The sequence below is a fragment of the Fusarium pseudograminearum genome, chromosome 2 (assembly GCF_000303195.2).
Source record: "Fusarium pseudograminearum CS3096 chromosome 2, whole genome shotgun sequence".
NCBI lineage: Eukaryota > Fungi > Ascomycota > Sordariomycetes > Hypocreales > Nectriaceae > Fusarium > Fusarium pseudograminearum.
Window position 1 is genome coordinate 4,098,386 of NC_031952.1, and position 26,818 is coordinate 4,125,203.

Below are 26,818 nucleotides of genomic sequence, written 5' to 3' on the forward strand. Positions count from 1 at the left end.
TCATAGACCGGAAGACGTATAAATCAGGATGCATGCGTAGATTACTGTTGACATTCTCTTTCGGGCTGCTTATTAAATGGGGCCGGGTCATGGGTCATAGGTTATAGCGTATGGGTTACACAAGCCACATTGTCTCGATCGTGGTATCATCTTGCGATACTGACTATGGGTTAGCTTATCCAGCATCGAGATTAACATGACGAACTGAGAGAACACAGTAACACCCACAAGAGAGTACCTATTCACTTTATAATCGTGGTGGGGGTTTATTAACAATTGTTCCATGCGACCACCATCTTTGCAGAAAACGCTGACTGACCACTCCGCGTCTCCGCATCTACATATGTGTTATCGATAAGATGTCCGATAACGATACGATCATCTTATCATCATCGCTCAGCTCTTATCTGGCTGTCGGTATGAACATAGGGTAGGTAATGGTAAGAATATGAATACATCATGATTTCCACTACTGTTAAAGGACGAGGTACTTGGATACTACTAGAGTTTGCCTCTGTTACTCTATTTAAACCTTGTACTTTGGATTTAACGTGACGGGAAGCCCGAAGTGATAGGGCAATAAGAAGTGGGTAGTACCTCGGATTTTGGTTGTAAGTGGCAACCTACTCTATCAAAAGCTGAATCGGAAAGATCTGGCTCCTTCATTTTCACTGCCACATTAAAAATAAAAGACATGATTATTATTACAATCTATTCTACTAAGACCCTGCCTTGAACAAAAAATCAGGCTATCTCCCCAAGAGGCTCAATCCACTCTTCCCACCACGCAGATTTCATCCATGCCCACGAGCGAGGCTTCTGTCCTTCGGCATCAGCCAATAGTCGGTCCACGTCGATACACTTATACAAGATACCCTTGCTAAACTTCTGTTTAGTAAAATTGCTAGCCTCTCTTGTTTGGGCTCCGGGATCAATGGGCCAGCATGCATTGATCCTGCTCTTCTCGGGAACGTTACAAGTAGAATGAAGGACAGCATCCTCGCCTCTCGAAAGATCGAAAGATGCTTTGTCAAAATCTCCCTCCTCCATTCTGATAATCATTTTGATCATGGCTCCCTCTGTCTTGGAACACCATGGTCCTTCTTTGCCGCTTCGTAGGATCAAGTTCAGTGCCCTTCGCCGCCAGAATGCGTTTCGATATTTCTTCGCTGTGTAATACAGAGGATGAATCACTCCAGTCTCTGGAATGAAGGACGGAAGTCGGCCCAATGCACTGCTCAATGGGTCGGTTTGAAAACCTCTACTGAGGAACAATGCTTCTATCGTGGTAATGATTTCCTGGAATTCAGGTCCGTAGCAGTCATAGCCGGTTTCGCGGGGATCCAGAATAGTCGCCGTATGTATCAACGCAGTCAGGCACTGGGAGCGAAGAACTACTAGCGATTCGTGTAAGTTTGCGTCCCATGTCAAAGGAAGTTTGTTTTGCGATAACCATAGCTTCAAAGTCGCGAGTTGACGACCCTGCTCCATGAGCATCTCGGGTGGAATCGCTCGGCGAGTGGTGTATTTGTAGGTAAATGCCTGTGCGTTGAAGTGGTAGCATGAGTGCAGAATTTTAAATAGCGCCTCGTCTGGGGGAAGTGATGTGACCATATTCGTTGTTACTGGTGAAATTGGAGGCATTTCTGGAGGGTGGCAGATTCCATAAGTAGCAACATGGAGATCAAGCTTCTGTAATAGCAGCGACAAACTCTCGGTATCTACATCACCCAACAGCTTTTTGTCTGTCCGAGATAACATGACAGAAAATGCCCCCAAGAGGTGCAATAGGCCCTCATCCAGCTTCTGCTGTATGGCTTCAGAGAATGCTAGAAACAAACAAGCTATGACGCAGGGGACAGGTTCGTGTTGCACAGTAGCTAGATCCTTTTGCACCAGCCTCAAAGCCTGTGTATACCGCTTTGTAGTCTCAATGCCAGAACAAGAATTGTCGACTTGGAGAACATATTCGCTGTAAGATGATCCGAATGCCTCGGCTGCAGCCCGCACGGAAGGATTGCTATGCACCAACTGAGGTACAGTTCGAGTCCAAAATGATTGTTCAATGTCGCTTCTGCCACGCCGGGGACTCTGCACCATGACGCCGCAGGCGATATCGACAAAGGGACTTAGAAGATGATAAGGGTCAAAGGAAAGAACAGTCAAAGGCGAAGCGGTGCGTGATAAAGTTGAAGAGGATATTGAAGACGACGGTGAGGCTGATAATGGTACTAGCGATGCTGTCCCTTGAATCCCAAGTGGGGAGTCGACAAGTGCCCCCCGAGGATAGCCTTTGCATTCGCGCTTTGAAGACCTACAGCGCTGGCATGTAGGTTTAGCTTCATCGCACTTGATACGTCGGGCTCTATCGCTATAGTTAGCATGTTTACTTCCAGGGGTCACAAAGTGAGGCCATACTTGCAGGTGTAACAACCATACTTTGACTGCTTGACGTTGGTTCTCGTACGTTTGGGCTTTTCGGCATCTTCGAATGACACTGTCATTTTGGACGTCTTCATAGGGAGCACGGTCGCGAGAAAAAGACCGAGTAAAACAAAGACCGAAAACTAGAGATAAATGAAGTGTTATCGTGAAGCCTGGAATGTCCCCCGCAAGGCTGATCGAGGCTGTGCAATGTAGCTGTACATGATGTCAGCCTGGGATTACCCCATACAGCAGGTAGTTGAGACATGTCAGCATGTCGGAGAAGTTGAGACTCTGACGGATCAAGGATTCATAGAATGGGTTTAGCTTGGACTCAAAGACCGAGAAAACTAATGGGGCATTTTGGACAACCAACCAATAGAGTCTCTCTTTAGCTTCCCCCTGGCTTACGACGTCTTGAGGCTTGGGCAAAGACCGACTTTGAAGGATTCTAGTGCAATTCCGTTCCTGACAAACTCGTCAATGTCTAATTTCCTTTGTGTCAACTCCTATTTCCATTGGATATCCGAGTCTCCGTATTTTGAATTCATTGTCATAGATATAAAACATAATTGCAAGCCCTGAACACTCGGTCTTTTATCCAATCACAGACCGGGACAGCCTCTTCCACAGTTTGAAGTAGAAGACCGAGAATAATGGAATTGACATTGGGAGACAGATGGCATGTTGGAAGATATATATACTTAGGTCGATGAGTTTGGCATAAATTCGTTTCATTCGATTGCTTCAATCATTGTACCTGACATCGACAAGTCAACCCTCTTCAACTCAAATCTAATCTCCAAATGGCACAAGAAACACCCATATGCGTGCACATCTCTAAAGAGTGCCCGATTGAATACACTGTGTATGGTTATCGCCCGAGCCTTTGGGTCAACATTCTACTGGTATCGCTTTTCACCATCGCCCTTTTCGCCAACATCTGGCTCGGAATCCGCTTCCGCATCCGTGCCTATGCCATCGTCCTCGCGTTGGCCTCCTTGGCTCAAATCGTAGGCTACGGCGCAAGGATCGGAATGTACTTCCTACCCTTCAACGCCATTCCCTTCCAAGCCCAGGTCTGCTGCCTCATCATTGGCCCAGCTTTCAACAGCGCGGCTGTGTATCTCATGCTCAAATACATCGTTACACTATTCGGCCCCGAGTGGTCCCTGCTGAAGCCGAAGCTGTACACTATCATCTTCATCGGCGCGGACGTTGTGTCATTAGTCCTGCAGGCTGCAGGGGGTGGAATCGCAGCGACCACGGCTATTGGCGACGATGATATGCTGAATCTCGGAAACAACATCATGATGGCTGGCATCGCCTTTCAGGTGGTTACCTTATCTGTGTTTGCATTGCTGGCCACAGCATTCTGCATTAGGCGTGTGCGAGCTGTCAAGTTTAACCCCCTGAATGGCAATGCACTCAAAACCTGGCAAGGTCCACGGTTCCGTTGGTTTATCTGTGGTCTGTTTACAGCATTTTTGACGATCTACGTTCGATGTGTATATCGAATCGCTGAGATGAGAGGTGGATGGGGTAACAAACTAATGAAGGAACAAATTCCTTTCATTCTTCTTGAGGGACTGTGAGTACCCATGATCTAATTCGCGTCTTGATACTAATAAACCTTGTTCAAGTATGATTCTTATTGCAACATTGTCACAGACTATCCTGCACCCGGGGCCTTTCTTCCCTGCTTTCACGAATAAGGAGTGTCGGCTTGGTAAGACAATCGTATCTCACATGAGCGATCGTTTGCTAATAATCATAGATACACTCGAATCATGCACTGAGCTGCCCATCGTACCAAAGTACACGGTGTAGCTGGAATCAAGGTAGAAGGGTGACGTCATATGTTGCAGTGTCTGGTCTTGAGCATGTGAAACTGGGGCTTTGAACGTACAATGCTTATCAACTGGAAATGTTTGGATTGGTCATGAATCGCTCGTATCTAGTAGCTACATAAAAACGTAGTTATTAATAACTTGCCGTTCTAGTGTATAGATATACTAGTGGATGTCATGCAGTAGTGTAAAGCTTGATAAGAGCACAGGGCATAAACAGAAACAAGCATGTTCTCAGGCATGTCACCCGTTGTGGATAATATCGACTATCAAAACAAGCCAAAACCACATCAATCAGGAATCATCAACATGTTTGCACACTTCTTGTCCGCCACAACTGTCGGGCTTTCCGTGTTCAGTCCAAGTTGGTCGCACAAATAGTCTAAATGGTTTTATCGAAGGAGTTTGATCGAGTCTCAACGTATCACTGTTCCCTCGGAAAATCAAGCTAATGCGGAAAATTGGTGAGTCAGAACTCAGACCAACAGGAGGCGTTTTTAGTTCAACCACCACGGCTTACCAGTGACACTAACGCACGTTGGCTGTGGCTTACTTGATATCGTATTACAGCGGCCAAGCTCTTGTGATTCGTCCTCCAGGAGTATGGGACAATTGCCAGGGAAAGATAACGTGATTTGCACTAAAAGTTGGCTCCCGAATGTTTTGACATCCTTAGTGGATGGCAGTTACGGAAAGTGGAAGCAGCCGAACAACAAAGCACCAACACAAGATAGTGGCTTACAGAATACGGAGCTTGTGCTGTGCATGCGTTGTTCAATTGGTTGCACAACTGTTGGAAGGCCTCGATAATTCTAGAGCATGAACTCAGCATCTCCAAGCTCTGTGTTGGCGAGATCATCCATCACGCATCTGCAACTCACCGGACCAGGAAATGCAGTATGATACCTTGATTTCATTACGTTAGATGTTCTTCAATCAATCTTAAGATAATCAATTACCACAATCAGGGATGCGTGGCGTTCTGGCCTAACCCAGAGAACTCTGTGTAACGGTTCCTACATCGAACTATGGCCCTGATGGCGGCGCCACGACCGAAACTATCTAAGAGCTTATTGTGACAAGGCATGACAGTTGTCAGCCCAGACCTTTTGAGCAGGTTATATAAGCCTGCATAATGTACTCCAAAAGTCAGACGGCAGGCTGCAGACTGCCATTAGAAGCAACTCGCCCGAAACAGTGAGATAAGATACGACATCGGCAACGACGGATATGAATCCTTTCAACGCTGATGTCTCATCTCATAATAATCTGTCTTGACTGGTGGAATATGCATGGTAATATAACATGGAACGGTGAATAAACTTGATCATCGAGTCATCATTTAGTGACCAGGCTTTGAAATCATTGGGGGGTTTATCAGGCTGAATCTTGTCAGGCCGGGCCGCGCCCGGTTACACAACTAATGCAACTGAACGCCTCTTTGAACAGTCGAACCACTCTTCGCAGCAGAAAAACAAGAACCAACAGGTACTGTGTGCTGATATTGTCTTCTGAGTGGTGGTATGGACTTGAAGGACATTTCGGTGTGTGGCCTCAATTGCTATTGGAGGTGGCCTTTCTAAAAGTAGATCTTGAGTAGACCAGTCTGAGGCTACACCAGAGCACGTATGATCGACCTTTATTCCATAGCATTGGTATTGGGTATTGTATTCATTATGGCAACATCAGAACTGTGACTTTCCGCACTGACGGTACTATTTCAATGCTCATAAACTTAATGTATCGCGCAATACCTACTTGCTTATGATATATCCCTGTAGCTGGCCAGGTTGATCCCTGTCGATATTTTACTTCTTTAATCGCCCGCAGTATTGCTCTGTGTTGGCGTCATTGTGGTCTCGATCATGATACTTACGATGGGCTGCGTGGGCCAGGCAATAATAGTTGGTGAACCAATGATTGAATGTTTTCTCATTTCTCAGTTTGCCAATGGCCCATTGCCGTGAAAGATCAACAGCCAAGGCCGCAGACCCGGCTGCAATAAGTGATTGTTTATTGGTGACAACTCTCTTGAACGCGGGGCCGAACCTGTAGCATGTACTGTATCTGCATATGTGATGTGGTAAGCCCACGCTAGCTTCGTCCAGAGGCTACAAGGGCACAAAGACCGGTCAACATGCTGGTGGGATTCAAACAGGTTGGGCTTACTTCACGTTTATGTGAGTTGTGAGGATCGACATTGATTCGAAATATGCCTCGATCAAGAGTTGATCAACCGGTTTGACAACTAGAATGCTCGCAACCATTACCTACCTTGAGATCATGAGAGCTAAGTAAATCAACAAGTGACAGAGCGAAGATCAGAAAGTTTTAGTACTGGGCATTTATCCTCTGGTCTTAGCATGTGTTTCATGTCGCTGTCACACCTTGTGATGCTAAGCTTCTGTGCCTGGAAATCCCCCGCAAAGCTGGTACAACCGGTTGAATTGCTACTATGCAGGCCGATTTATAGGGCTTAGCGTAGTTTCCCTATGTTCTGATGATTCATGATCTGACTTACCAACTGGCGATCCTTCACATAAGGCTCGTAAGAATTACAACATCTCATCAGATCACGCGATTAGTTATGCAACGCACGTTGGCAGCTCAATTAATAAACATGCTGCCAAGCGAAAAGAATAGAGGGGAAACTATTGCATATACCCAATCGTCCAACCTGGTGTGGTGGTTTGGCATGCGAAGCGACGTTGCCTTGTCCATTCTTACTGGCAGGACTGGTAAGCTTACTTGCAAAGTGGTGTTACTTTAATTGGGCCATAACTGCTCCTAACCTGCATCAATAATGGCTGCCGACCTGCATTAATATTGCATAGACACGAGCTAGATGGAAAATACGAGCTTATGGCTGAATTGTTGTGTCGCCATTGGTGGCCTGGTCTGTCCAACGTGTAAATATTGTGCCAAGGCAATTGGCAGCAGCAGCATTGTAGGGATGGAGTCAGGGCAAACACTTGTCCATGTTGTTGTGTGATACTGCGAAACCGGTCCCGACTCGAGATATGGCCGGCACCTAGTTGTGTATCTCATGGCATGACAGACCTGGGCAACTCGGATGAACCGTAAGTCAGGACTGCCAACTAGTATAAAGATGCCATCAGTTTCCCTCAGTCCATGAGATTCTATCCCAGGCTTCAACCCACCGGCTCAGACTTCATCACCATTCTTTCAAGCACCTCTCACTCTCAGACTTTGAACTCAAGACTTTCGCTTCAGCCGAACATGAAGTTCTCTGCTGTGATTGCTCCTCTGCTCTCCCTCCCTCTGGTATTCGCCAGCCCTGGCGGAGACTACGGACATCCTGAGAAGCCCAAGACCGTCACCAAGACCGTCACTCACACTGTCACCAAGCCCATCTACAAGCCCCCGGTCACCAAGACAGAGACCGTCACCAAGAAGTACCCCGTGACCGAGACGGTTACCAAGTACAAGTGGAAGCCTCCTGTTACCAAGACTGAATATGTCACCAAGTGGAAGCCTCCCATCGTCAAGTACAAGACTGTCACTGAGACCGACACCGTGACCAAGTACAAGTGGAAGCCTCCCATCACCAAGACCGAGACCAAGTGGAAGCCTCCCGTCACCAAGACCGAGACCAAGTGGAAGCCACCAGTCACCAAGACAGAGACGAAGACCACCACAGAGACCAAGTACATCCACAAGCCTCCTGTCACCAAGTACAAGACCGAGACTGTCACAAAGACCATCACTGTCAAGCCAAAGCCTACATACCACAAGCCCGGATACGAGAACCCTGGCTACGGCGATGGCGGTCACAAGAAGGAGTACAAGGCTTAAGTGCTCAATTTTGGCCAACCACAAAGACTTCAGACCAAAGCTTGTCACTTCTGGCCTGTTGGACTTGGGACAAACTTATGGATCATGAGATTACATAACACTCCTTCTAATTTTTTAATGTCTTTTTTTATCTTGATATTTACGGATTATTCCCGCTATCGGATGAGCTAGTGAAACGGAATCAAGGTGGCGGCTTGGTCGCGACGGCGAGAGGGTAAAAATGGTGGTAATATTCTTCGACACATTCTTTCAATAGGGGACATAGCCGCGGCATGGCAGCGACTAGGGTTATCTATAGACTTGACATAGCTTCAATTTTATTGTGTTTTGCTGGAATCACATCATTGCCCGTGATAGCGCGTTGACAGTGGTGTCCCCATATGTAAGGCTGAAGATGGAACAAAAATGCAACCAGGGTCTCCAAAGGCCAAGACAAGTTCAGACACCGATATCTACATCTAGTAAGCATGTACTTTTACCTTGCGGTCATCTGCTCCATTCTTCAGAATATTAAGCATACATCAAAACGGGCCTTCCATCGCTCCCCAAGCTTAAGGTGGTGACTTGTGCGACAAGGATCTTCCGTATCAAGGGCAGAATATACAGGGCGAGTCTCCCTTGCAGTCTGTGAATGCTCTTCATTTCCACAAACCAATCCAGTCCCCAACGAAGGCGCAGGGAATTCTGTTTAGCCCCCCCCTGGTACCTTATGCTGCAAGGGGTATAACATCAGCACTGTCTAGCCTGGCTTACATATTTCTTCTTGGACCCTGAGACATTTCTCCTGACTAGACCTCCCTTACTGTAGTGCTAGATACCTCAGCCCCTCCACATTCATTCCGTGAAATATGCCATGTGTCTTCAAAACCCAAAGCCCCCACGTCTTATTGCGATTCTTAACTACACCACTTGGGACACTTGTGCATCGAGACCTTCTCTTCAACCGTGGATTGAACCACAACACTCGCTACAATGCGAGATTTCAACGCGAATCCAAAGTTGACTCTGTCAGCCATTCTCAACACGCAGATACTTTACAGAATCGCCGTCGTGGTATTTGCATTATATCTATCTTTCTACACTCTATCATTATTTTCGGATATTGAGTTGGGTGCCCCAGTGTGGAAGCCTTACGGTTCATCCCAGCCCAACGTACCTGTCGACAAGGATCGCCGATTTACTCTCGTCGTGCCTATTACGGATCCCGGCCCCAATGTCTGCAAGACGATTTTCACTGCGCTTGCCTTGGGCTATCCGAGCCCTGTTATTGTCAATTGGGGAGTAGATTACCATGATGTATCGCATTGGGAATTTGGCAAGAATCTACCCAAGATCCCCGGGTTCGTACACTATCTCGACTCCGTCATGCACCCCAACGCTACAGATCTGGAGAAGTTGGAGGAAGACGACCTGGTTCTCATGGTGGATGCTCGTGATGTCTGGTTTCAGTTGCCAGCCGAGGTCCTTCTCAGTCGCTACCATGAGGTCAACAAACGGGCCAACGAAAGGCTACGCAAGCAATGGACCGGATCAGGCCCGATGCCGATGAAGCAGACTATTGTAGCCGCTGCCGAAAAGAAATGCTACCCAGATGATCCAGAACTATTCGGCATTGATTTACGGTGCAACATGTGGCCAGAAAGTCCACTGAAACCAGATTTATACGGACCAAATACCGAGAAGAATGCTTCCGATTTCTACTATAACAGACCACGATGGATTAATGGGGGTATGTACCTTGGTCCAGCAGGTGACATGAGGAGGCTTTTCCGTCGCGCGATGGAAGATATGGAGGCAGGTATCGGTCAGGGTTTCCCTCTCCGAAGCGAGCAGGGTCAGTTGGGCAACGTGGTCGGGAAACAAGAAGTCTGGAGACAATGGCAAAGGAAGAATCGGATCAACAATGACGACTTACGAGGCTTGGTCGACCAGAACCTCGAATACCACTTCGGACTCGACTACTCTCAGGAGATAGTGGCCCAAGTCAAGTTCACAGCTATCAACCGATCACTTGATCTTTACGACGCCGACTTTGTCCCGTTGGGCGATAAGGAGTCTATTGAACGGCATACCATGGCTCTTGGATTATCACCAGTCCGACTGCATGGTGTACCTGACGATCTCAACAAGTCACGGTACCCACTAGAAGAATTCGACAAGTCTGCAACCTGGAGTAATATTCCTCTCTATGCCGACTTCGCTATTGGGCAAGTGCCTGCGATAGTGCACCACAATGGTTACAAAGGCCGACGCCAAACATGGTGGCACAAACCGTGGTATCATCAACGACTGAGACAACTCGTAAAGCCTCGACTGAAACCATATCCCATCGATCAGCCCCTGGCAACGGTCCAGGATGGTGCCGACCAATTCAGATACTGGGGAGCATTGGCTGAAGCGAGAGACAGATATCCTCGAAAGGCCAATGCCACGGCTGATGGTAGGTTCGACAAGATGGAGTTTGAAGAGCTTTGTCGGTGGAATGAGAAGCCTCTGAAAGATGCAAGAGAAACTTGGTGGGAAGAAGTGTTTCGAGATGGTAAAGGGCCGTTTAAGTAGTCATCTCCTCTCTTCAACTTTTTTTAATAGCAACATACAACGGGATAAATATTGAAAACGCTTTTGTTCTATATAATTATCTTGCCTATCATTGTGCGTGTGCAAAGCAAGGTCACCGAACGCAAAGCCTTTGTATTATTCCTCTGCATTCACGACGCTCGATCCGCTTACAAGTGATTTCCTTCCAAAAGTTTCTATCTGAGCCCGCGACACATGATTTCGACTTAGTGAAGTGGCATAAATAGTTTGTGGAATTTAGATGATCTTGTCTATCAAGGTAGAAAATGAACGAACAATGGATCAGTTCTCAGTTGCACATTGAAGATGAAAAAGTAAATACACATTAAGTTGAAAGTAGTATCGAAACCCCATAAGTATACCATGCGTTCAAACAGTAGAAAATGACGTGTAAGAAATGAGTGATTATACAAATGAACTAAACCTTGTTGTGGTTTAGGTACCAAGCAACAAACTTGACAATGCCCTGCTGCACTTGAGTCTTGGGTTTGTACCCGATGATTGAGCCCGCCTTGGAAATGTCCGCATAGGTAAGTGGCATGTCTCCAGGTTGATCCCCACGCCAATCAATAAGTGCCTTGCGTCCCAATGTTCCCTCGATCGCACTAATGAGGTCGATGAGCGTGATAGTCTGTGACTCTCCGAGATTGATGGCCTCAAATAGTGAGCCTTCGTAGTCGATCGCCCCGAAGATGCCATCGATAATATCGTCGATGTAGGTGTAGTCTCTGATGGAGGACCCGTCACCGAAGAGAGGGATGGGCTTGCCCTGGTGGATAAGTCTGGTGAACTTGTGGATGGCAAGATCTGGGCGTTGACGGGGACCGTAGACGGTGAAGAATCTCAGACAGACACAGCGTATCTGGTACAGATGAGACCAGGTGTGGCACAGCAGTTCGCCTGCGGATTTTGATGCAGCATATGGGGAAATGGGCTGTGTGGTTTTCTGGGACTCGGAGAAGGGGGCTTTTGCGCCCAGGCCATAGACACTAGAGGATGATCCAAAGACAAATTGCTTGACACCAAAGTCTTTGCAACATTGCAGCAGGTTCATTGTACCAGTGACATTGACGTCGAAGTAAAGATCTGGGACCTGAAGAGAGGGGAGAACACCAGCGCGAGCAGCTAGATGAACCACAACAGAGAAGTTGTTGTCGGCGAAGATGGCCGATAAGGCTGGTACATCTCGAATGTCGGCCTCGTAGACTGTCAGGTTGGGGTGTTGCAGAAGGCCTGCGAGGTTGGCACGCTTGATTTCGGGAGAGTAGAACTCATCAAAGTTGTCGATAACGACAACCTTCCAGTAGCCATCGGCAAGCAGCGCTTCGACGAGGTGGGAGCCGATGAAGCCTGCACCACCTGTCACCAAGATGGATCGTTTGGGTATGGAGCTGCGGAGTGTCGTAACAATGGTCATGATTGCGATTGGTGCTTCAAGTGTAAAGTTTGGATAAACTGAGTCCAGCTTTCACACAGTCGTCTGACAAGTGGATTATTAAATGGATGGGGCTTCTCCCTTGGAGTAATGCCAAGCAAGGGGGCCTGAAGGACATTTCCACAACATTTCACCAAAGTTGCCCCTTCTCAATGTCTCAGCCTCCATGTCTGATTAACATTAATATGCTACAATTGTCTCTCTCTTTATCCAGTGATATCCAAAGCTGCCCCTTATCGGCACAGTGCATTGATTTAAGTGCATGCTGGTTCCCAATCTGCATAAGCCACGGAAGCAGGGTGGGAATGATAAACAAGAAGAGGTTGGTCGGCCTGTTATCTTTGCCACACTTAGAGAAGAATGGACATTGGTCCTTCGTGCCGACCCCTTCATCTCCACATCCTCCCCCTGAGACTTTGTGGAAGGATGCCCTTGATCAGGGAATTGCGTTGTGTTGCCAATTAGATGTGGCAAGTTGCGCAAAAATTCGGAAGATATCCAGACATATGGAACGACGATCCGGGGTTCATAACAGCAAAACTGCTGGGAATATCGCGTCTGCGTGGCACAGATTCCTCCCTTACAGAGACCCATGGCATTTGATCATTGTGATTTGCATTTATGAGTAGCAAGTAGATACCGCCACACTTTCGAGCGATGGCGAACAATTCATGTGCAGTCCCGTGGCCCAAGTGCAACATCATTCCTGTCGACATTTGTTGTCAATTGTTCTCCCTACATGATAGGTCTAGATGCACAGTTTCGCCTCATTGTGTATGAGTGACCTTTAAACTTGGGGAAATATTGTCTTTCATACCTAGCTCTCCTCAAATAACATTCTGATCCCTTCAGTTGAGAATAATAGAACACCCACTTTCAGCAATGACGACAGTGTCGCCCTGCATTGACTGTACGTATCAAATGCGTATCTTAATGAGTTCTATAGTTGATAGCGACCCTGTTACGATGTTTACCAAAGCGGGCAAGTTCTAAGAAATCTAGTGGATGTCTCACTACCTGCTCCATTACAATTATCCTCTTGACTAACTTGCGACCGTCAGCCTGTGGAACAAAAATATAGTACTTATTATTGCTATGTTATATATAAATGAATTAAATGAATTACTCATTCGATCTGTTAAGATATATGAGTTTAACAGTGCTATGTTATATATACATAATGGTAATTGACAAAGTCTATTTGGAAGGCTCCGCAAATTGGAATGAGAAAGGCTGGACCTTTCCAAAGTTGGGTGTGCCATCAGCATTGGCAGTCAAGGGCTGAGTCATGGCATATCTAGTATCATCACAAGCACCGTTCTTGTTAGAAGTAGCATGGAAGGTGATGAAAGTTTGCTTTCCGTCGGGGCTCTGGAAGAAGCTGTTGTGGCCTGTTCCATAGCTTCCATTCGCACTCTTCAAGACACAGCCGTTGGACTTCTTCCATGCAGAGGCTTTGGCTGGGTCAGTCTTTCCGTCCCATTCGAGTGTGGCAACACAATAGTCGGGAGTCCAGCAATAGTTGGCAGAGTATGCGATGTACGTCTTTCCGCCGAAATACAGAGCGTTTGGTCCCTCTTGCACGGGGGTGCCGCTCTTTTCCCAAGCCTGATCGGGCTGGGAGATGATGCTGAGAGCTCCGGTGGACATGAAGTCTGACCCAAGTTTGCGGACGCAGGTGGATTGGTACTGAACACCGGTCATGCAAGAGTACACAAAGTAGTTGCCGAACTGATTGGTTCGCAGGATGGTACCGTCGATACCCCAGTCATCAGAGAGTTTTGCTCCATAGGACCAGCTGTCCCAGGGAGTGGCACCACCTAGAGACGTCATTAGTTTCGGACTCCTTCAATAGTATGTCCATGTATTATACTAACCTTTGATGACATGTGAACGCTGTCCAGTAAGGTCTTCAGCCTTACCAGCAGTGTAGTAGATGTACCATTTTCCACCCAAGTAGTGGAGCTCAGGCGCCCACACGTTGGAGGATCGCGAAGGATTTGAGTCGGTGAAAATGACTTTTGGAGTAGCGGTCTTGAGCCCCTCGATAGTAGTGGCACGAGAGAGCTGCAGGTTGGTCCACTCCGTCGAGATGAGATAGTAGTAACCACCAGTATAGGTAATCTGTGGATCACCACCTCCCGGGTTTCGGATGGGGTTTGTGTATGCACGAGCCGAACTGATAAGGCCAAGGGCCACGGTAAAGATGTTATTCCAAGAAACCATGATGATGGACAGATGATCGAGTAGATCGTGATGGGTCAAGAAAAGAATTGGCGGTCCCTTTCGACCTTTTATCACCTTGGAAGTGGTTTGTTTGGGAATCTCTCATACTACTACTGTCATTGCAAACCCCAACTCTTCCGAGTAACCTTCCTATAAAGCTCAAGTTCCTGAGGTAAACCGACATGTGACTTGACATTTTAGCTGGCGCGCCAAATACATTCGTTTGTTTAACTTGCCGATCTTTAGCGAACATGTTGATGCGGTCCAATCATGCTGCGTGTGCCCCTGTCCGCTCCCCAGGTTACATCTTGCATCTCAGATGAGCTTCGGGAGTTTAACCTCCGCAGTCACCCTTATAGTGTGGAGTCAGTTTAAACCGGTCCAGTAGAGAACAGACCTTTCTCGGGCAAGCTTTCAATGATCGCGGGAACCCCAGAATATGGAGTGGATGGATCAGGTTAGCTTCGCCGATGTGCTCAGCAACTCTTACACTAACCGGGGCTCGCATCGCTCTGTTGTAAGCGATTCATGATGCTGCAAATAACTAGATGTACTTCGTCTCAACACGGAAGGTCAAGAGGGTGGCAACATGTACGCTAAACACTTGATCAGGAATTCTGGGTTACCTTCAAGTCTTTACTCGATCGAGTAACTTAAGCTGGAAGCAAGCACTACTACTGATGAACAACCCGACAAGGCATGGAAGATCTTATTTCTGTCTATAGATAATCTTGGGTACATCGCGTCTCTCATAGGACACGACCTTGGTTAGCAAAGATGCACGTAGCTTCGATACATTGATGCAAGGTTTTTTCAACAAATAAATAAAACTATATATATTAATGATCGTGAAAATACTAACCAGTCAAGGTAAGAACCCTGCTATAGAAAACTAAAGATAACCAACCACCTGTGCTCAGACACGTCCCTCCAGGTTCCAGTCTCCAGCGTTCGTCCACGGTCATCTGTGAGATTGTACATAGTATGCGGACTCGCTGAATAAAGATCTTGATCAGTCCGCTCGCTCCATCTTAGTATTCAGTTGAGGGATTTCGAGTCCGATGACCTTTCCAGCTCTCATATTAAATCGAACAAAGATCTCAACATCTGCACCAATTTCCTGCCATGTGATACAGGTCGGGGTACCCTGATCAATAAGGGCACTTCTATCCTGGAACACGGCAATAAATTGATGATGGGTCTCATCTTGGACGTTGGTAGGGTACACTCTGAAGTCAAGATCGCTGGATTTGATCCCTAGCTTTTGAGCAGTGCGGTCCTTGACATTAACCCCATCGATGACAAGTTTCTGAACAACCAGGCCATGGCCGTCGTCTGTAGTGTTGAAAGAAGCCATCGAATCTTCACCCTTGAACTGGCCAGCGTACCTAGCCTGTGTCTCTGCAGCAGCAAACTGGGATAGATACCCGATGACCTCGCTTACGATATCAGCATGCACGTTGAGATCTAGCTTTCGATCCTCAACAGTGCTATCATGAGCCAGAATAGCGAAACCAGCGTTGAAGTCCGTGGTTAAGCCAAAGTAACTAGCGTATTTGCCAATTGAGCCAGCCTTGGTCAGGGCGTCCATGATGGGGCGGATGTTCTGTCCAGCGCGGTAAACTTCCCATGGACGACCGACACCGTTGCGAAGGTTGGAGGTGTCGGCATGAGACTTGAGCCATCGACGGCTGACAGCGGGAGTAAGAAGATCGGAAGCAAGCATGGAGTGGCCAGCGCGAGCAAGGTCCTCCATGGAGCTTACAAATGACAGTGCACTTCAACGCGTTAGTAAAAGAACATATCAAAATTATAATATGACTTACCCAGGTTCTCCAATCATGGAAGTGTTGAGGCTTTTTATGGCAAAGATGTCTTTGCTATCATGACTCAACAGAGCACTAGAGGTCAAATTCAGGGGGCTAAGGAGAGTATCCTCAAGTATAGAAGACCAGTCGCTGTCGGCTTCTCTCTGCATCGCAAAGACCAGAAGCTGCCACGCTGCGTATGAAACAACAGGAGTGGTATCTGGTAGGAAATAGGGCGATTTAGTAGCAAATGCTCCCTTGAAATCTATGAACTGCATCAGTATGGTGATTTCTAAGGAGTCTTGGACATTGTCTTACGTTCCCAATCACAGGGCTCACCAACCACGCACGCATTGGCTGTAACTTTAGTCAGTGTTGTATCCAGTAATCTTGGACAAGGAAATACTTACACTCTCGACTCAGTCCAGACACCTGACCAGCCAGAGCCCCTATGGTGATATCCGCCCAAGATGGAGCGTATGGACTCTCGACATCAGCCAGTTCAGGGAGATATTTGGTGATTGGTGTCTCCCATTGTTCCCCCATCTTGGCGAGCCAAGCATACACAGTAAATACCATGGTAACATCGCCGACAGGGAACTTGGTAGTGACGGTCACGTTTTCGTTGGAGATCCGATCTTCGGGAGATGTATAGTGATACTCAAAGACAATAGGGTCATCTCGGAGTTTCTCATCTCCGCCAAAGATGACGACCGAGAAGGAGGTGGTGTTGACGTTCACCGGACCGTATTTATCACTGCCACCATTCTGGATAACGTCATCAAACTTTTTGGTAAAGTCAGAGACCAGTCCCTGGATAGGCTTTGAGGACACGTCGATGGTTGGTAGGGGATAGTATGCACCGAGAGGAGCGCAGCCAAAGAAGGAGATATCTTCTTCACTGGTTGTAGTTTGTGCGAGAGCTACCAAAGTAATAGTACTCAATATGGAGGGAAAGACAAATGGATGCATGATTGGCAAGAAACAATTTGAATTCAGGTTGTTGGAATGGATAAGATGATTGAGCAGAGTGCCATAGTTTCAGACGCGGGATCTCGTCTTTATACTTCAGCTCACATACTGAATTCGGACCCAGAGCGACACCTATGTTCGCATTTCCCTCCACACATATGCTACCAGCCAAATACAGATTGAGGCTTGAGACGTGACTACATGGATGAATATGGATATTTTGAAGACCGGAATTACGAATTGTACCACAAATGGTGTTTATCCAATGACATGTTCAGCTCATGGCTCTTACTCCGTACCTTAGTCCGTTTTACTCCGTACGGCATAAGCTTAGTCCGTATCTTAGTCCGTACCAGGATCCTTAGTCCGACTCGGAGCAACGTGTGATAAACAACAAGCCAGCCAGGCAGGAATGAAAAGAAGTATTATTTGAAGAATAAATATCTAGCTCGCCCATGCAAAGTTCATTGGAAAGTCGATTGGATCCGCAAAAAGAAAGGTACTTATGTCCAAGTCTAGGTTTTGATACCATTCCGACCCGCCGCCCATGTTCCAGTTCTGGTACGGAAGTGGCATACTGACGGGCATCCCGCTGGTATGGTCACTGAGGGATATCGAAGGTTGCGATCCAGAAGACGGGCTTATAGTTGAAGTTGAGTCGGCTGTCTGCTGCGCCACTTGTGATAGGTACCAGTTCTCCAACCGACGTATGCGCTTTACTATGCCATGGAATGGATGGTCGGCTGACGCGTCTGGACCGGGCACAGCTTCAAAGCGGAGGACAAGTTGACGAAGGGTGTGCCCCATATCAAGGAAACGTCGAAGATGTTGGGTAAATCCTGAAAGGCTACCTCGAGCAGCTATGAGGTCAAGACGAACAGCTAGGTTGAGGGCACAGTTCATCATGATCCAGCCCATGTTGGACATTGCTACTTCTTCACCCTGCGGCATCACCAGAATAACCCCAATGAGGGATCTGGTAGCCGACATGCTTGTAGAGAGCCATTCATTAAGAGTCGTCTCGTCTTGAAATGGATTCTGAAACTTGTCGAGACCAAAGGCTGTTCCTCGTGGCGAGGATTGGCTAAGCATAAGTTCGAGGATATGTATCTGAAGAAGTAACGGTGCTACAATTCATTGTGTTAGATATAGTTGCAAGGGCATAACGGTCTTACTTACGACTTTCACTCAACGGAAAAGGCAATGTTGATTTGATATCCAAACACTTCTGGGTAATCTCCTGACATTCAGTGAAGAATTGCAAACCATTGTCAGCTGTTGCAGTTTTGCAAACAAGATCTTCAATGTTCTCGATGAGTGCCTGAACTCTGGTTATATAAGGCAGAAACTTGTCGGTGGGATACTGATTTAGCGAAGCGAGATGCTCGCAACAGGCCAAAAGGTATGTGGTGTTGAAGACTTGGCGAGACTTTTGGAGAATGATGGAGGAGCTGCAACGGCATTAGTAGCAGTAATGGACTCGGATTCATTATTGGCTTACCTTGAGGATAAGTAGTATGCACCTGCAAGAGCTCGCATCTCGTCTGGCTGCCAGTCTGGTTTGTTCTGATACCTTCCGCCTTCGGCACTCCAAAGCTTAGGCTTTCGAGGCCTGTCAAGACGTAGGTCGCTGATTATACTTGTAATCAGGTGGAGATGCTGGATGTATCGTTTGGGTTTCGGTTGGTAGTGCGCCCTGCATTATTTAGCGACCAGATTCTTGATCTTTGGCAAAGCAACCATACCATGCAACGTGAATAAGCAGTCCTTGCAACAAATCCAGTTGGTTAAAGTCGCCGTCGACCATCCTCACAGCAACTATCTGTTTGAATAGATTGCCAAGTGCAACTTGTGTGCCGACGTCGGTGTATGACGCAACGGCTAGAATAGCTAGGCAGGCACATGGGTGTTGTGAGTTGAGTTCTTCAATAGAACTGTCACTGAGGAAGAGAACGAATGGAAAGTATGGAATGAATCGACGTGTGAAGATTTCCAAGAGATTTTGTCCTTTCTCAAAAGTCAAGATGCCCTGTTCAAAAGGGTCCAGTGATGCATCTTTGTTGAGGATATCTTGGTCCCCTTCACTACTCCGTGCTTGCTGTTGTCGATTTGCTGGTGATTTGGAAGATCTGTCTGAGACAGATTGCGCTCCTAATCTCTCCCTACCGTTCCTACATAAGTTTATATGACAGTTTATCAATAGGATATACTAACCGTTGACGGTTCACATTTTGGCGTCGTCGAGCCTGGTTGAAAATACATGTCTTGCCAAGTCGAAGACAGCGGTCGCATAAATCAGAATCCTGTGTCTTTTCACACCGAATCTTGAGATGGAAACATGTCTGACATGTTTTCAGCAAGGGCATGGGCGAGCGGCGATCATTTGACGGACTCATTGTTTAACGATGTTAAGCTTAAAAAAGTAGTTGGGGATGATATATTTTTAGCGAATATTTGTTGAATCCGAGGTATGACATGATAATGAAAGATTTGGTCACGTGCAACGATAACAATCCGAAATCCGTCCCAAAGGATGAGGCTGTGCATTGGACGCGTAATTCGCGTGTCAAAACCGTCGTAATGAAGGAGGTCTGAAGAGTTATGCTCCTTCCTTATTTTGAACTGTTCTTGTGGAATCTTTGTCTCTGTAATATTTTATAGACAATCAAAAGGTGACATCGTGAGAGTGTTGATAGAGTGAGTGTGTGCAGGGTAAGGGTGGACTTGTGGGCTATATCAGAATGAGAGAAGATTGTCAGTCTACACTAACCCCGGATGGACCGGTCGAGGGATTTAGAAATGGAAATAAGATAGACTTTCTGGAATATCTCGTTGCTAGTAATCTTGCATATGAAACCAGATGTGGACAAGACCATTTACCTAGACATGGCGTGTCTACAGATTCTGCCCCTCAACTGCTGCTACCACTGCATAAATCTTAGCCCGGGTTATTCGACCCACAACATGAATGGCATGCGTCAACAGTAGGGGCATTCCAAAATCCCATCTGTCAGCAGTCGGTATTTGAAGTCACTGCAGACTGTCAGATCATTGGATGGTCTAGCGTAGTGATTATTGATCCCCTAGAAGTAGGTAAAGCCTCAACTCAACCCCCAACGCCAAGCAACACTCGGACCATGTTTGTACATGGTAGAGGCTGCTTACTAGAGTCAGGTAGTAGCTCATCTACATGCCATTAAATATTCCGTCCGCTCAACGAAGAGAGTGTTCAGCGAAGGCTGATCAAGTTTGCGGGGAACGAACCCCCAACTCCAGTTACGGTATTGATCGTCAAACAGTCTCTTGATTTGAACTTTAACGCGACTTCAAAAGGGCAGCTGCTCGGTCCCTTCTAGACCGATGCCCGAAATGCAGGGGGTTATCAACTTGGTGATTGTGAAATGACTGAACGGGGTATACAAACCGAAATTAGTTGCATAATCTCATTGTGCCTCTCAATGGCGTCACTTTATAGATGCCAGTATATATAAAAGACTTTCAACAATCATTACTGCTCACTCATCTTCTACATAATTTCTAGTATAAGATAAATTTTGGTAGTCGTTGCACAATGCTTCGACAAGCCGTCCACTCCTTTCTGCTCGCCGCACTCGCGGGCCAAGCTATCGCAGTACCAAGCAACTCCTCATCAGCTGCCAAGGTCCACTGGCTCGGCGAAAAACCCAACTTCACCTCAGGAACTACCTTTGGTGTCCCTTGGCCTCAGTCAAAACATTTCCCTAAAAACACAAAGTTTACAGCCTCGGGTGCATCAGGTCAAGATGTTGATCTTCAATCCTGGGTTACTGGCTACTGGGCTGATGGCTCGGTAAAGTGGACTGGCCATGCGATCCCTGCCTTGGAGGATGTCCTTGACGAGTACACCATCAGGGCTGTAGCTGGCCAAAATGGCGTCAACTCGACTGGACCCGCTGGTAGTGGAAAAGATACTCCCAGCATATCAGTCACTCAGACATCAAGCGACATCAAAGTCGACACTGGAAAGGTGACCGCCATCTTCCCCAAGAAGGGCTCGGTCATTGTCAAGGAAATCACAACCAACGGCAAGCGCATCGCCCAGAATGGCAAGCTTGTACTGCAATCCCAATCTGGCGTTTCCCATCCCTCTGATGAAGACAGCCAGTCCTTCAAAACACTTCGCTTCCAGAGCAACATCGACAACGTGACAGTCAGTGACCAAAACTCAGCACGAGCTCTAGTCACAGTTCGAGGTAAACACGAGGCAGCTGACAAGTCCGGCCATGATTCTTGGTTACCATTTGTCCTTCGTTTCTATCTCTATTCCGGCTCTGAGTCGATCAAGATTATTCACAGCTTGGTTTTTGACGGCGATGCTGAGAAAGACTTCATATCTGGTGTTGGTCTTCGTTTCGACGTTCCACTCGAGGGTGAAGAGCTCTACAATCGCCATGTGCGAATTGCTGGTGTTAATGGAGGCCTTCTCAGTGAAGCCGTTCAGGGCATTACAGGTCTTCGAAGGGACCCTGGTGCTAACGTCCGAGCTGATCAATTTGATGGCAAAGAGTTGCCCGATAAGTCTACATGGGATGTTCGTGTTTCGAGCCGCATGCACTGGATCCCCCCGTGGAACGACTATAGCTTGAGACAACTGTCATCTGATGGATTCACTCTCAAGAAGAGAACCAAGTCTGGCCAAAGTTGGGTTACCATCCCTGGAGGCACCCGTGCGGAAGGACTAGCCTACCTTGGTGGTGCTACCGCAGGAGGTCTGGCGGTTGGTCTTCGTGACTTCTGGAAGAGGTTCCCAACCGGCTTTGACATCTCTTCTGCGGCTTCCGATACTGGTTCCATCACTCTGTGGCTCTATAGTCCCTCTGCTGATCCTCTGGATCTTCGACCATACCACGATGGACTCGGACAGAAGAATTACACCGACCAGCTCGATGCTTTGGAGATTACCTACGAAGATTGGGAAGAGGGTTTTGACACCCCCTACGGCATCGCTCGAACTAGCGAACTCTATCTCGTTGCCTTCGACAAGACACCCTCTCAGGATACTCTTGCTAGCTATGTGTCTCAAATCAACAACCCTCCTGTTCTTGTCCCAGAGGGCGAGTACATCAGCAAGACCAAAGCCCTCGGATCATACTGGGCTCCTGCAGATACGTCTAGTGCCGCGTCAAAGAAGCTGGAAGATAACATTAACTTCCTTGCCAAGTTCTATCAGGACGAAGTCGAGCATCGCAGGTGGTATGGATTCCTGGATTACGGCGACTTCATGCATACCTACGATCCGGACCGACATGAGTGGCGATATGATATTGGCGGATACGCTTGGGATAACTCAGAGCTCTCGCCCGATCTATTCTTTTGGCAGTACTTTCTCCGCACAGGCCGCGAGGATATCTATCGATTCGCCGAGGCCCTTACGCGACACACTGGAGAAGTAGACGTTTACCATATCGGCAACTGGAAAGGACTTGGGACCCGACACGGTGTTCAGCACTTCAGCGACAGCGCGAAGCAAGCCCGTATCTCACAGCCTCAGTATAGGAAGTACTTCTACTACCTGTCTGGTGGAGACGAGCGCATCGGCGAGCTATTTGAGGAGCTTCTTGATACAGACAAGACATATGGTGTGCTTGACCCGCAACGAAAGGTCCGAAAGGATGGTTGGGTTCCCACACCAAATGCAACAGTCGCTTTCAGTCTAGGAACAGACTGGGGTGCCCTTGCGGGTGGCTGGTTGATCGACTGGGAGCGCCGAGGTCCACGATGGGAAGAGTCGAAGGCCAAACTCACCAGCACGGTTGAGAGCATCGCTAAGCTCAAGAATGGATTTGTCACAGGCAACGGTCTCTACAATCTTCAGAATTGGACACTCGGTCCTCCTCCTGCTGATCCAGACAACAAGGGTCACGTAGACGTCTCACATCTCTCAGCTGTCTTTGGTCTACCTGAAGTGGTATCCGAGCTGATTGAGTACGCCGGTGATGATCTTCCCAAAGGTTTTAAGCAAGCGTGGCTCGACTACTGTTACTATTTCGAAGCTACAGCCGCCGAGCAACAGGCCCGTTACGGAAAAGACTTCGGAAAGTTGAACTTGTACCAGGGTCATTCCCGTCTTACAGCCTATGCAGCAAACCAGCAGAAGAACGTGACAATGGCGAGACTCGTTTGGGAGAAGTTCTTCAACAGTGATGGTTTCAAAGCACCTAATGCCACTTTCGAAACGACACTCATTCCCGATCATGAAGGACTTATACCTGGAAAGGAGGCACCATGGGTTTCGACAAATGATGTTGCTCAGTATGGATTAGCTGTGATCCAGAATCTTGCTCTAGTCAGGGATGCTCTTGAGGACTTCAAACCCAAGGCTTGAACTATGACCTGTTTCGAGGATATTTCGTTTGTAATGGCTCATTAATTGTATTTTATTATTTGAATTTCGCCTTCCCATATTTATGTTCACTTTATTCCTTCTTATATGGAAGCATTCAAGTTCACTGTAACTTTTCTTTCCTCCTTGACAGACCCGATTGTGAATATCTTGGCAATGAAAGTACATGATCCGGGAAAACAATTACGCAGCTGTCTCAGCGATCCTTCTATCCTCAGGACCATTGATACACCAACATTTGGATTCCATATTGCCCGATAGGAAACTGTCATCAAATTGAAATTCTCCATCTTTGGACATGAGCCGGTAAAGATAGACACATTCCTATCCTTTTTTATATATCATCAGATGCATTCAGACTGGTAGTGTAGGTTGGCTTACAGCTGTTGGCGGTCATTGTCTGTGCTTTTGAACGCTCCATCTGCTCTAGTCGACGCTGCATCTGTGCGATATCACGCTCCAGTCGAGCAACCCTAAATCTGTAATCTTCCTTGATGATCTGTGTCTCGGCAGCTATACTAGCAACCTCGCGTTTCATCTCGACTGTGTAGAGGTAAACGTATTCGACCCTTTGTGGGTACGCATTTTCGACTTGTGCTGGCTGTGGCTTGGCTTGGCTATAATGCGTGAATGTCAGCGGCTTGGTTAGTTGTAACCTTTGGCCGTTGACGGGGGAAGAGGATGTACGTGATCCCTTGATCACGCGAGAGACTCGCTCAATACGTCGTTGGTGATTCATGGTGCGATATAGCGGAGTTTGGTTGTAATGACTTTTTTTTGCGATTTCTATGAGAGTTGAGAATGAGTTAGTGGGACGGGGTCCTCAGAGTATTTAAAGGTTGGAAAGATTTCAGTGAAAGGTTAAGCAGTAACCTTGGGTTTAGATTTATTTTATTGATTTTATTTACATCGGGGCTTTCATAATTATCCAATCAACCAAAACCTTGTTCAAGAACCGAAAACTGTATCTGAAATTGAGGTCACAAGGCAACCCGGGCACCTATTCACCCTGATCAGAGGGCTTGCCTTATCCTTCACACCTCCTAATCAAGGGCTTCATTCCACACCCAATATTTCTCAACTTCGTCCAAGACCTTAGCTTAGAAACGATTTGTCGTAGGGCTATCAATAGCGTTAGATGTCATAATCATTCACTAGCGAACCAGTCGATTACCTTCTTTTCTCAGCTCCTTGGCCTCATATCTTAGGCGTCGTTTGAGCGTCCTCAACTTTTCCAATTCTCGCTTTATCTCCTTGAGCGCAGACCTCAGCTGATCCATGTCCTTCCAGTATTCGCGAGGCACATCCTTCTGGTAGATTTTGATTTCGTCAAGTATCTCTCTGGCGCGCGTCTTGAAGCCTCGGATGTAGAGTTTGATCTTACAAAGCTCCTGCTCGATCTCGGACCTGCGATTACGTAGACTCGATGCGGCAGGTGAGCTTTGGTTGATAGGGGTTCGATTATTCTCCTTTGTCACGGGGCTGTTCATGATTCATCTTGTGATTCGGGGAGTCTGGATTGTTGGTTTTGCGACTTTGGGCTTAAGCCGTGTAAATGGTTGGATGATATAAAGGGGCTTTTAGGACGAATTTGGGGATTTGTGAATGGGTGAGGGGAAGAAGAAACTGTAAAAGTTAACTGTCACTTGACCTACAGCTTCTTAATCACTCAAAATGTTATCTTGCGATAGTCAGGGTGTCAATGCCCTAGAACCCAAATCTCCGCTGCGTGTGTTGTTCAAACTTTACTCAAGCCTCTGCTCAGTATCCTGATAAACTGAAATGTTTTTCACGAATGATAATCACGTGTTTCGGCATGATTAGAGTTATTCATTATGACTGTATAAGCTTGAAGTACATTGTCCATCCCCATTCCTCCTCTAAGCCTTCATAACCTCAGACAATCGGACAACACTAGTGCTAACAGTGTTTTTACCACCTGCTGGGGGCAAGATACCAGCGCCCATAATCATGAGCAGATCCGGATCCTTCTGGAAAGAAAGGAGAGAACGGGTATAGGCAGTTGGCTGAGGAACATCCCACTTCTTCCAAGCAGATGCGTCACCAAGAGCCTGGTTGGTGAAGATCTCAGATCGAGTACCGCAGCTAACAACAATGGTACCATTCTTGCCACCATAAGGAGTCCAGACCACGTAGGGAGAGCCAGCAGGGGTGGTTCCGTCGTTGGAAACAATCTGGTGGTGAGCCTTGTTGAGGAACTTCTGGGGATCCTTAGAAAGACGGTAGTAGACGGGGAACCAGTAGTCACTTCCAGCAGGAGGGTTAGGGCCACCGCCGTACTCGTAGACGTAGATGTACTCGTTGTTGGGCAGCTTGGCGACAGTAGGCATACCGGGACGGGCGTAGTAGTCGGCATACTTGGTGTCGTCAACAACCTTGGACCACTTCTTGAGATCGGTGGTGGTTTGGTGGACAAGCTTTTGCGAGTGAGTGGCGTTGTCGCGCTGGTCAGAGTAGTAGAGGATAAGCTTCTCCTTGTAGGTCATCAGGAAAGGCTCCCAGACGGGAGTGAGGCTAGGCGTCCGTCAGTCTTGGTCTCTCATTCATAATTCAAGATTTTACTTACCCAGGGTTGGGCAGAGCTTCGCCACCAAGAGCAACATGGCTGACAAACTCCCAAGTGTAACCCTTGTCGCGACTAGCATAGACCTCGATGAGAGTCTCGCTAAGGTCGGAAGGGATACTGCTGCCAGAGCAAAGAACAGTTCCCTTGGGGTATTTTCCAAAGGCACGGGGAAGCTCATACAGCTGGGGTTGGTATCGCAAACCCCAGTTGTTCTGGGTGTCTTTGACCTTGGAAATCTCCTTCCAAGTCTTGCCACCGTCCTTGCTCTTAACAATTGGAAACCACACATTTGGAGGCTCGGGGGAGTAGTTCTCCCAGGTGCCGAGCAGGGTGCCGTCTGACAGCTCAAGAGGACGGGCGTAGAGGACCTGAGGATCTCTGTAATTGGTAGGAGGATCAAAGATCTCAACGTTGCTGAAAGTCTTGCCCTTCTGAGCAGGCTTTGCTGCCACGAGGGGCAGCAGGAAAGAGACGATGGCGGCAAAACGCATGATGAGACCTGTCTATGTTGACGATTGCAGGATGCTGAGAACAGAGACCACAATGGAAACGCGGTCGAAGCCGTCTATTATATAGGTGCCCAGCCATCAATCTCCATCGCGTAACGAGCAAGGCCCCGCCCATGGCATGTCATCCCATGTTGAATCGTCATGCCTAGTATCGGTCGAGTATAGTGTAGTCAGTTTACTTGACGCGGAGAAACTGAGCTCCAGAGTCTGGGGTCGCGTCGTAATTAATCTG

The 26,818-nt window shown here is 47.4% G+C and overlaps 13 protein-coding genes across 13 annotated transcripts; 4 read left to right on the plus strand and 9 right to left on the minus strand.

Moving 5' to 3' along the window:
• Window positions 1-744: 744 nt before the first annotated feature.
• FPSE_02185 (uncharacterized protein) lies at window positions 745-2,504 on the minus strand (the record flags this gene model as incomplete). The annotated part of the gene is made up of 2 exons (XM_009255304.1): window positions 745-2,365; window positions 2,419-2,504. 2 exons carry the CDS (start codon window positions 2,502-2,504, stop codon window positions 745-747), a joined length of 1,707 nt encoding a protein of 568 aa, XP_009253579.1.
• Window positions 2,505-3,230: 726 nt separating this feature from the next.
• Window positions 3,231-4,460, plus strand: FPSE_02184 (uncharacterized protein; the record flags this gene model as incomplete). Its single annotated transcript, XM_009255303.1, has 3 exons — window positions 3,231-4,015; window positions 4,068-4,153; window positions 4,435-4,460. The coding sequence occupies 3 exons, from the start codon at window positions 3,231-3,233 to the stop codon at window positions 4,458-4,460; spliced, it is 897 nt and encodes a 298-aa protein (XP_009253578.1).
• Window positions 4,461-5,948: 1,488 nt separating this feature from the next.
• On the minus strand, window positions 5,949-6,541 carry FPSE_02183 (uncharacterized protein; the record flags this gene model as incomplete). Its single annotated transcript, XM_009255302.1, has 3 exons — window positions 5,949-5,989; window positions 6,151-6,323; window positions 6,444-6,541. The coding sequence occupies 3 exons, from the start codon at window positions 6,539-6,541 to the stop codon at window positions 5,949-5,951; spliced, it is 312 nt and encodes a 103-aa protein (XP_009253577.1).
• Window positions 6,542-7,514: 973 nt separating this feature from the next.
• On the plus strand, window positions 7,515-8,090 carry FPSE_02182 (uncharacterized protein; the record flags this gene model as incomplete). The annotated part of the gene is made up of 1 exon (XM_009255301.1): window positions 7,515-8,090. The coding sequence occupies one exon, from the start codon at window positions 7,515-7,517 to the stop codon at window positions 8,088-8,090; it is 576 nt and encodes a 191-aa protein (XP_009253576.1).
• Window positions 8,091-9,062: 972 nt separating this feature from the next.
• On the plus strand, window positions 9,063-10,649 carry FPSE_02181 (uncharacterized protein; the record flags this gene model as incomplete). The annotated part of the gene is made up of 1 exon (XM_009255300.1): window positions 9,063-10,649. The coding sequence occupies one exon, from the start codon at window positions 9,063-9,065 to the stop codon at window positions 10,647-10,649; it is 1,587 nt and encodes a 528-aa protein (XP_009253575.1).
• A 436-nt stretch (window positions 10,650-11,085) lies between these two features.
• On the minus strand, window positions 11,086-12,084 carry FPSE_02180 (uncharacterized protein; the record flags this gene model as incomplete). Its single annotated transcript, XM_009255299.1, has 1 exon — window positions 11,086-12,084. The coding sequence occupies one exon, from the start codon at window positions 12,082-12,084 to the stop codon at window positions 11,086-11,088; it is 999 nt and encodes a 332-aa protein (XP_009253574.1).
• Window positions 12,085-13,299: 1,215 nt separating this feature from the next.
• On the minus strand, window positions 13,300-14,328 carry FPSE_02179 (uncharacterized protein; the record flags this gene model as incomplete). Its single annotated transcript, XM_009255298.1, has 2 exons — window positions 13,300-13,922; window positions 13,980-14,328. 2 exons carry the CDS (start codon window positions 14,326-14,328, stop codon window positions 13,300-13,302), a joined length of 972 nt encoding a protein of 323 aa, XP_009253573.1.
• A 1,012-nt stretch (window positions 14,329-15,340) lies between these two features.
• Window positions 15,341-17,108, minus strand: FPSE_02178 (uncharacterized protein; the record flags this gene model as incomplete). Its single annotated transcript, XM_009255297.1, has 4 exons — window positions 15,341-16,106; window positions 16,155-16,401; window positions 16,455-16,493; window positions 16,547-17,108. The coding sequence occupies 4 exons, from the start codon at window positions 17,106-17,108 to the stop codon at window positions 15,341-15,343; spliced, it is 1,614 nt and encodes a 537-aa protein (XP_009253572.1).
• A 444-nt stretch (window positions 17,109-17,552) lies between these two features.
• Window positions 17,553-19,504, minus strand: FPSE_02177 (uncharacterized protein; the record flags this gene model as incomplete). Its single annotated transcript, XM_009255296.1, has 5 exons — window positions 17,553-18,235; window positions 18,288-18,559; window positions 18,610-18,804; window positions 18,854-19,270; window positions 19,323-19,504. 5 exons carry the CDS (start codon window positions 19,502-19,504, stop codon window positions 17,553-17,555), a joined length of 1,749 nt encoding a protein of 582 aa, XP_009253571.1.
• Window positions 19,505-20,679: 1,175 nt separating this feature from the next.
• Window positions 20,680-23,472, plus strand: FPSE_02176 (uncharacterized protein; the record flags this gene model as incomplete). Its single annotated transcript, XM_009255295.1, has 1 exon — window positions 20,680-23,472. The coding sequence occupies one exon, from the start codon at window positions 20,680-20,682 to the stop codon at window positions 23,470-23,472; it is 2,793 nt and encodes a 930-aa protein (XP_009253570.1).
• Window positions 23,473-23,673: 201 nt separating this feature from the next.
• On the minus strand, window positions 23,674-24,229 carry FPSE_02175 (uncharacterized protein; the record flags this gene model as incomplete). The annotated part of the gene is made up of 2 exons (XM_009255294.1): window positions 23,674-23,780; window positions 23,872-24,229. 2 exons carry the CDS (start codon window positions 24,227-24,229, stop codon window positions 23,674-23,676), a joined length of 465 nt encoding a protein of 154 aa, XP_009253569.1.
• A 415-nt stretch (window positions 24,230-24,644) lies between these two features.
• Window positions 24,645-24,980, minus strand: FPSE_02174 (uncharacterized protein; the record flags this gene model as incomplete). Its single annotated transcript, XM_009255293.1, has 1 exon — window positions 24,645-24,980. One exon carries the CDS (start codon window positions 24,978-24,980, stop codon window positions 24,645-24,647), a length of 336 nt encoding a protein of 111 aa, XP_009253568.1.
• Window positions 24,981-25,370: 390 nt separating this feature from the next.
• On the minus strand, window positions 25,371-26,568 carry FPSE_02173 (uncharacterized protein; the record flags this gene model as incomplete). Its single annotated transcript, XM_009255292.1, has 2 exons — window positions 25,371-26,025; window positions 26,078-26,568. 2 exons carry the CDS (start codon window positions 26,566-26,568, stop codon window positions 25,371-25,373), a joined length of 1,146 nt encoding a protein of 381 aa, XP_009253567.1.
• Between the last annotated feature and the right edge of the window lie 250 nt (window positions 26,569-26,818).